Source organism: Numenius arquata, chromosome 4 (assembly GCF_964106895.1).
Source record: "Numenius arquata chromosome 4, bNumArq3.hap1.1, whole genome shotgun sequence".
Classification (NCBI taxonomy): Eukaryota; Metazoa; Chordata; class Aves; order Charadriiformes; family Scolopacidae; genus Numenius; species Numenius arquata.
This window is the reverse complement of record NC_133579.1, coordinates 3,568,896-3,578,199: the sequence shown is the minus strand read 5'-3', so window position 1 is coordinate 3,578,199 and position 9,304 is coordinate 3,568,896. Positions and strand designations below refer to the sequence as shown.

Here is a 9,304-nt window from a genome sequence, read left to right as displayed (position 1 = left end):
CACTGATGGGACAACACGGGAGCACCTGGAGAAGCCTGGAGCTAGAGCTCGCTCAGCACCTTACCCCTCCCTCCCCCCCCCCCCTCCCTCTGACATGTTATGGGTTTAAAAAATATGGGTTTATATTATATGGGTATAGCCTGGAGAAGAGAAGGCTCCGGGGAGACCTTAGAGCCCCTTCCAGTCCCTAAAGGGGCTCCAGCAGAGATGGGGAGGGACTCTTCATCAGGGAGGGGAGCCATAGGATGAGGGGGAACAGTTTTAAACTGAAAGAGGGGAGATTTAGATGAGATATGAGAAAGAAATTCTTTGCTGTGAGGGTGGTGAGACAGTGGAACAGGTTGCCCAGAGAAGCTGTGGCTGCCCCATCCCTGGAGGGGTTCAAGGCCAGGCTGGATGGGGCTTTGAGCAACCTGGTCTGGTGGGAGGTGTCCCTGCCCATGGCAGGGGGGTTGGAACTGGATGATCTTTAAGGTCCCTTCCAACCCAAACCATTCTATGATTCTATGATACACTCTACTCATGCGTTGAGAGATGTAGAAGATTTGGCTGCTCCTTCATCGAAGACTGTGCTCACTGGGGGACTGTGTAACACAAGGCAAAACGTCGCTGACGATTCTCCTCTGGATGCCTTCAGACATCTCACACGTGCTCTGAAAACTGGCATAATTTGCTGGAAGGTGCTTCATGAATCTTTCAGGGATTTCCAAAGTTTTTTCAGGCTGGGGATGCCATACCTGAACTAAGGTGCTACCACTCACCTATGTCACCAGGCAGAGATCAGGATTGTCACCTGCAGTCCCTAGGTACTTCAAGGATTTTCTAAACTCCTAGATAATGTGAAGGGTGCATTTGGCAGGAAAGTAGGGAAGACACATGGCAAATAACCCCTAAATAACCCAGAAATAGAGTATTTGAAATAAACTACCCTGAGGCTATCTCGTTCCACTTGAGTTCCATTTGGGGCAGAGTGGCTGGATCTGCCTGGCAGAAAATGACCTGGGGGTGTTGGTCGACTGTCGGCTGAACATGAGCCAGCAGTGTGCCCAGGTGGCCAAGAAGGCCAACAGCATCCTGGCCTGGATCAGGAACAGTGTGGCCAGCAGGACTCGGGAGGTGATCGTGCCCCTGCACTGGGCACTGGTGAGGCCCCACCTCGAGTGCCGTGTCCAGTTTTGGGCCCCTCACCATAAAAAAGACATCGAGGCGCTGGAGCGTGTCCAGAGAAGAGCAATGGAGCTGGTGAGGGGTCTGGAGCACAAGTCTTATGAGGAGAGGCTGAGGGAGGTGGGGGTGTTCAGCCTGGAGAAAAGGAGGCTGAGGGGAGACCTTCTCGCTCTCTACAACTCCCTGAAAGGAGGGTGTAGCCAGGGGGGGTCGGTCTCTTCTCCCAAGGAACAGGCGATGGGACAAGAGGAAACGGCCTCAAGCTGCACCAGGGGAGGTTCAGATTGGATATTAGGAACAATTTCTTCATGGAAATGGTCATTAAGCATTGGAACGGGCTGCCCAGGGAAGTGGTGGAGTCACCATCCCTGGAGGTATTTAAAAGACGGGTAGACATAGTGCTTAGAGACATGGTTTAGTGATGGTTTTGGTAATGTTAGGTTAATAGTTGGACTTGATGATCTTAAATGTCCCTTCCAACCCAGATGATTCTCTGATTCTGTAAGCCAGCAGAGGAGCAATATGTCCCCCCACATCTGGACCTGGAGAGCCTGGGAGAGGGCTCGGGGCAGGTTGCCTGGGCTGGGTGAGGACTCAAGTGCATCGTGGCCGTGTGGCATTCGGGGTGACTGGGTGAGAATTACCACCCTCAGGAGAGATTCCTGAAGGAATGATCACCTGAGAGAAAGTGACATCTCATGGGAATCAAGATTGGATTTATCACTGTAGCCGAAACAACCAGGGGTGGTCTCTCCCCGTTTTTATCTGCTGTCCTCTAATGCAGCACTGTTTAAATGCACACATTATGGCAGACCAGGAGTTGCGATGACACAAAAGGATTTTGGGTGCTGAATCTAAGAATGACCAACCCTGCTTTCATTTTGCTTTAGTCTCATGGAATAATTTTGCTTTTCATGACCCTATTTAGATACACTATACAATAAAGCAAATATCCAAGCTTAAGTGATGTTTATTTTTATTTTCTTCAGCCCCTCTTATTTCCCTCTTAGCTAGACATTGTAACTATTTCTAAAGCCTAGCAGGAAAGAAATCCACCAGCCTAGAAATGTATTATTACTTGATTTCATAATTTAAGAGTAAGCTCTTTACCAATCACTTGGTTTTTATTTAAAGGCTATTTTGTAGGCCTTAGAAAACAGACTTTTAGATCAGAAAATATGCATGTTGGAGCTAGGATTCTATTGTTTATCTCCAGAGTCATTAATACATGTTTTATGAGTTCCTCAGGAATAGTCTGTGCATTGTTGTATTTATTCAGATAAGTGGATGATGCTTCTATGACTCTGCTGGAAAAAAAACAAACAAAGCTCCCTGGTGACCCACAGTCCTCGCTGTGGACTATTGGCTCCATCCTTAGTTAGAATCATAGAATCATAGAATGGTTTGGGTTGGAAGGGACCTTAAAGACCATCCAGCTCCAACCCCCCTGCCATGGGCAGGGACACCTCCCACCAGACCAGGTTGCTCAAAGCCCCATCCAGCCTGGCCTTGAACCCCTCCAGGGATGGGGCAGCCACAGCTTCTCTGGGCAACCTGGGCCAGCGTCCCATCACCCTCACAAGGAAAGTCCCATTACCTACAGATACCCAAACCCCATTATCTTCAGATACCTTGGTCTCAGCTGAAAACACGAATCCAACTCTTTTTCCTCTAACTTTGAATTTCGCAATTTTCGATGAATTGTTGGGATATCGCTGGCGATCCTTGCCTGCTTCATTTCCTTTTCAGTTTGGCTGCTGGAAGGACCGACCCAGCTGCGTTCAGCATTTTTGTTCTTGTAGCTTTGTAGGGGCCTGGTGGGCACCAATGGCAGCTGGAAGCGGGAGGAGATGCACCAGGGGAAAAGCCTCAACACATGGTGCAGAGGGGCCAGAGCAATGGGTGCTTCAAGGCCAGGCTGGATGGAGCTTTGAGCAACCTGGTCTGGTGGGAGGTGTCCCTGCCCAGAGCAGGGGGTTGGAACTGGATGATCGTTAAGGTGCCTTCCAACCCAAACCATTCTATGATCAGTTGTAAGGTACCCTTCCACTGACCGTCTGATAGAGGGGATCTCGCTGTAGGCAGGCATCAGGCCCGTGTTATCAGTAATGGATGGAGAAAGCACAGAAGTGATCAAACCTCACCCTGGAGTTCCAGACAGCAGGAGAGCTTTTTGAGCTTTCCCTTTGACATGACTGAGAAGCTATAAAGGATGGCGCTGAATACGAGAAAATCTGAGACCAAAAGTAAGAGCAGTGCTTAAGGGCAGCATTTTCCGAGCTGTACAAAGATACTGGGTGGTGGCAAGGTGTAAACCAGCACTGGCACGTGAAGGGCAGGAGAGCGCCACAGGTTGGTCTGTGCATGGGCCACTCAAGTGTGTCTGAACCTGTTGGGTGAAGATGTTGGCAGCCGTATGGAAACGCAAGAGGACAATGTCACAGTAATCGCAAGAGAAGGGGCTGCGGATGCTTGAACAAGTTGCTCAAGCAGGGAAAAATCTCAACGGTGGTACGATTTGGTTTAGAAGTCAAGATGGGAAATAATGCAAGGGATGATTTTACGTTGTTTCAGGACTGGGAATCAGAGCAGAGTTTAAAGCTACTCTATTCAGAAATGAGTAATAGTATCTTTAACGTTTATTTATCCACAGAGGTGGCTGCAGGATAAAATCAGTCAGCAGCAGGAAAATGGGGATTGAGAAAAACCGAAAGCTCAAAGAGACCAGTAACTTGGAGAAAAATGAAGGGAGAGAAATTAGGAGCAGCACTGACTTTAGTGTGATCACTCTGAAGAGGACCAAAAGCCCCAAGACACCACTGGCCCAGCATGAGTCCTACAGTGGAGCTCACAGGAACATCAAATTCAGCTGCATTCAGCCATCTGGGATGGAGAAGAGGGAGATACGAGACCGTGTAAACCCGTAAAACTAGAAAGCATGAACCAGAAAGCATCAGCTCAGCCCTGATGATGATCCCCTGAAGCTGGCAATGTCCATGGGAATGATCCAGCCAGGCAGCCTGGAAGCGATGCAGCGATAGATGGCCATAATGGACCTTAGAGCCATTCCTCAGCGCTTGGGCTGTCTCACTGCCTGCAGATTTGAATTTTAACATTTACTGGCACGTTTTCCTATTCTGCGGGATAATTACAGTTGCATTAAATGGCTGGAAGTACTCACGGTTAAATATTACTGCGTTGTGAGGAAATGAGCACGTGTATTACGAGTTTCCATGACCAGAATCACCTCTGCCTTCCTAATAATGTGCCAATCCTGGCTGCAGACCCACATCGGATGCCCAAGCTGTCCAGCTGCTCTGATTTGTGGAAGAGCCGTTGCTAAGAATTTTAACAGGTTGTGAACCTGCTAGGGCTAAGTCACAGAAAATAAAATAAAAGAAAACCGCACAGAGGTCTGGAAATTTCTTAGCACCCACCATCAAATGGTCCTCCACGCAGCCAAACCTTGCAATGGTATTAGGGTCCCTATTTTCCACCATAATGATGGCTGCTAATTGAATGAAAGAAGCAAAGTCTGAGAAAAATAGCCAAAAAAACCCCAAACCCCAACTAAACATTTATCAAATTGTCAGTTAAAAGCTCAGAAAAGATTAAATCCCTGTCGTGAGAGGCTGCTCTCTATAAACGTCTCAGAGTTCTGCCTGAAGAGGATTGAAAGGTTTAAACTTCAAAACTATAAATGCTGACTACTTTGTTTCTGCCGTAACCGTACCGCTGTTCCTCTTTGCGTCAAACTAGGCATTCAGGCCAAATTTACTTATTCAAAAATGTTATCACTCACTGCCATCTAGTGTTAACGGTACAGATTGTCAGGAATTTAAAATTACTTTTCTGGTTTTAAGAATTAAAAAAAAAATTATAAAATCTATATTTTTCTAGTTTGGCCTTATCCTGAGCAACTCGACATTCCTCTTTCCAGTGACAGAGGGAGCTGCGGAGGCACCGAGGCTCAGAACGCCCCCAGTATTCATGGGAATAGATCGCCACGACGCAATTCCAATGACTACAGTTACCTTCAATTTTACTTTCCTGATTCGGATACTCCCTGTTTCATGGTGTTCACACCAGGCTTGGTCCTGAAGCAGCACCCGCAGCTGCTCCTCCTGCAGCCGGCAGGGCAGACGCAGTGTCCTTCGCAGCATCTTCCTCATCCCCTGGCTGTCAAGAGAAAACTGGAGACACCGTTAATGCTCTGTGCACCGCATTTCTTCCCACCAGGGAAGGGGAGGGTGATGGCAGATACCAGATCTCAGCAGCACAGTCAGAACGTGCTCCAGAGCTGGACGTAACGATGTACTTAACAGCAAACACCTTCAGTACAACTGCTGTGGATTTAAGCCACGGGATTCAAAGGCATCAGTGAATCCTGCTAGTGAAGAGAAACAGACTCCAAAGGCTTCCTCAACCTCTACAGACGCCCTCGGCCATTAGGCATTAAGCAACTGTTGACTGCAGAAAGCGTAGTACAACAGGCATAAGCAGTGATAACCTCCTCCTTTCTCTGTTTTACCAGGCAAGGATTTAAAGGCTCAAAGCTGGGACAAAGCAGCTGGATGAGGAAGCACCTTCCCCACTGAACAGGCAATTTCAAGGCCCAAGTCTCACTAATTCACAGTGCAGCTCCCTGTGTCTTTTCTGAAGCCTGGACACGTTCCGCACTGTGTGAATCCACCTCCTGGTGGCTGCCTCTTAAATAAACAGGAATCCTAATTGTTCTTTACATGAACAATTAACGTATATTAAGTTCTTAACGGAAATGTCTGAATCCAAAAGCAGACCACAGAGCGTTACAACCACTTATAGTCATCATTAGTTTATTAGCGCTGTTTTTGAAACAAATATACTCAAGTACTTAAACACAGTTTAGTCCATGTTTATTTCCACATTTGAGATATTCCTGTATATTACATAATGCACTGAATATCCAGTAAATAAATAATAAAACCAAAGTGCGGATTAAAGTAGCAAAGTCAGTTTTTAGGTTATTGGGAAGGCCAAAAATCACGTTAGCAGTATAAGGACAGCAAGTTGTAAATGACTACTATTTAACGCGTCGTTCTATGGTTGCTATATGCATGCTAGTACAAATGATCCCTCTGAGAACCGCATATAGTGATCCACAAAAGAAAACAGTCCTTCCCTTAACATGACGTTTTCTTGATCTTTTTATTTCTTACCTTTCAGGCCTGATCCTGCAGCCCTTACTCAGCAAAACTTCCAACGCAATCTGTCAGGTTAGCTAGCTACTTTTTTCTTTAAGCTACATAAAGCCCATTGGCTCTCTCAAAACATCTGAATACTAAATGATTAGAGTTTGAATTTCTAAAAATTCGGAAATTCTAAAAATATCTGTAACAGCACGTAACGTAATTAAGTCCAGATGTAAGAGCATTAGGGCCAAATCCAGGAACAAAGCTAGACAGAAGCCTTGGGAGCTGTCAGGACAGCCAGGCTGGCATCTGGCGAATGAGGCATCTTCCCGATTAGCCAGCCACTTTTGGGATCACAGCTTGGGATGTAGACATCTTCACTCTCCTTAAATACTGTTTTGAGCACCTGCATCCTTTTTTTTTTTTTTTCTCGGATCTGGCCTTTTTTTTTTTCTACTTGAATACATGACGTATCACATTAACATTACGCACAGACAATAAGAGAAGTGACCCTAAAGTAAACCAAAATGATAATACAAGATGATATTGTAGCCATGTCTAGAAGAAGCTGTTGTTCTTTTCTGTGCTTGGGTTAGACACGTTTGTTTTAACAGCTTTTAACACTGTATCCCATTTACTATTCTTGTGCTCTAACTGCCTTTTCCTAAATTTGTGCTGAAATAAATCGTTGCTGTCTTCATCCTCAGCCTCTGACACTATCTCCATTTTTTGGATAATCAGTTTAATGAGGTCATGTTGCTTTTCCAACAGCGTTGATATATCTTTGAGCCTGAAAAAAAAAACAAAACCAAGACCAAATATGCATCCAGCAGACTTTGTCATTTGGTTTCAAAGGACATTTTAGTCATTAAAATTACAGATGTAAAAGACCCGACAGTCCTCAACTTCACCCTTCTGCTAACAAAGAATATTAGCTGGACTATATTTAATTTTTCAAGCTGTGGTGCTTCCTCAGGTTTCAGGAAATAGGATTAAAGAACAAATTCCTGGTTCTTGAGAAAAGTAACTTACTATATACTTAAGGTAAGAACAACTTCACTCTCAAGACAAAATGTTGAACAATTCTATCAAAAGTTTTTCCTATTGTCTGCAGTCGCCTGGCAAGAAAAAAGGGCCAGATCTGCAACAGCAATGAAGCATCCACAAACTTCACAACTACTTTAACAGGACGTGAGAGATACTGATGAGGCACTTACTAATCTTAAAAAGTGCTATCCAAAGTGCAATTGATGCAAATACAGAGCTCATATCAGTTAGTATTATGCATTCCAAACACAGTATTTGTTATCTTTTAAGAAACAACGGAATAAAAATGGAACATGTGTCTAGAAAGTGTCTTCATAAAGCTACCAAACAGGCTTTTTGAAAATCTACTTTTCAGAATGTCTGGACTCACAGAATTACAGCATGAAATATAAAGATTCTCAATAAGAACAGTCTGGAGCTTCTTTAGATGTAGTTGTCTTTTTTTTTTTTTTTCCCACAATAATTAAAACACTGCAGCAATTAGCTAACATTAACATAAAGCCAAAAAAAAAAGCCCATGTCAAATGAAAACCCAAACCCATATATACTCCACACTGATCGCCACCAGCTTCAGTAGGAACCGAACTCTGCTTTGAACTCTGACAAGAAAAACACACTGGCAACAGAGTAAAACAAAGTTTTCAGACAATATTTTCAGAGCAGTGAATATAACTTTCCATAGTGAAATGGCCACAAGTTATCCTGTCCCAAATAATTTTATAAAATAATAGATTTCTTCCCTCTCTGTAGGAATAAAAAAAAAAAAAAAGAGTATGTTCTATGCTTGTTCCTAATATAACTATGTAGTATGGATTTGAAGAAAGACTTGTGAAATCCCATGGTTTGCCTGCTTCTGTGGGGTGTATTCTCATCTCTTCAACTCTTGCTGAGTCCTTCAGGCAAGAAAATAATTAATCAGAATCTGTGCAGGGAGACAAATACTAAGTAGATTGAAAAAAAAATAAGGAAAAAGAAAAAGAGCAGGGGAGAGTGAGACAGAGTGAGAAAGAATGGATTTTCCTGGCTGTACATGCACAGAAGGCTTTTCTGAAACCATTCTTATTGGTAAGGTGAGTAAGAAAAGTAAGTACAGATGATTCCTTCACAGGCTTTGGGAAACAGGTAATTTGTTCAAAGGAGAACCAGGGACACCAGTCCATTCTGGAGTGAAACAATCTGAAGCAGATTTACCATCGGACAGTGGAAAGCCAGTTACAGATTGTGTATATTTGCAAACCAATTGGAATGACCTCAATTGCGAGTTTAAAGCAACCCTTGAAAACCTCCATCACAAACCTCTGATTCTGAACTGAAAATGCATTTTCCCCATTATTTCAGTTTACTTTAATGAGCAAACAAGCTTGTCCTCTTTCTCTGCCATGGGATAAAAATATCTACCACACAAGTACTTTGAAGGTAAATACACTACAGAATATAAAATACTAAGTTAGTTACCATAGTGAGGCAGTTTGCTTAAATATACATTGAATTTTACTTTTTAGGTACAGTATGGAGCTTTAGAACACTTTTAAAAATGGGAGTATACTTTCAATTTTGGTTCTACTTATTTTTCCAGTAGTAAAATAACACAACGAATACCTGTATTTCTGCTTCAGAACTTCCAGTTCTAACGTTGTATCCGTGCTCTGGGCATCTGTGGCAGAGTCCTCACACCCAAAGCAATACTGGAACACGCTCTAAACAAAACATGGAACCAAACTGAAATCACACACTATAGTCTGACAATAGATTAAAAACCCCAAGTAAGGGAATGGTAACAGTCTCCACACAGTGTTAAAGTTGAAAAAAATTTCTGTTATGAAGTTATTTTTCGTATATTAAACATTTGTTTTGCAAAAATCTGTTTAATCAGAAAATTCAGTCTACCAACAACAGCTGAAATGCAAAGTAAACAAATA

The 9,304-nt window shown here is 43.6% G+C and overlaps 1 protein-coding gene across 1 annotated transcript in view; it reads right to left on the bottom strand.

Annotated features, from left to right (window-relative positions):
• Positions 1 to 6,896: 6,896 nt before the first annotated feature.
• TRPA1 (transient receptor potential cation channel subfamily A member 1) overlaps positions 6,897 to 9,304 on the bottom strand; it is a 37,944-nt gene continuing 35,536 nt past the window's right edge. The window contains exons 26-27 of the mRNA XM_074146674.1: positions 8,985 to 9,082; positions 6,897 to 7,128 (exon numbers count right to left, since the gene is read on the bottom strand). Coding sequence (XP_074002775.1) covers positions 6,897 to 7,128; positions 8,985 to 9,082 — 330 coding nt within the window. The remainder of the gene's footprint in view (positions 7,129 to 8,984; positions 9,083 to 9,304) is intronic.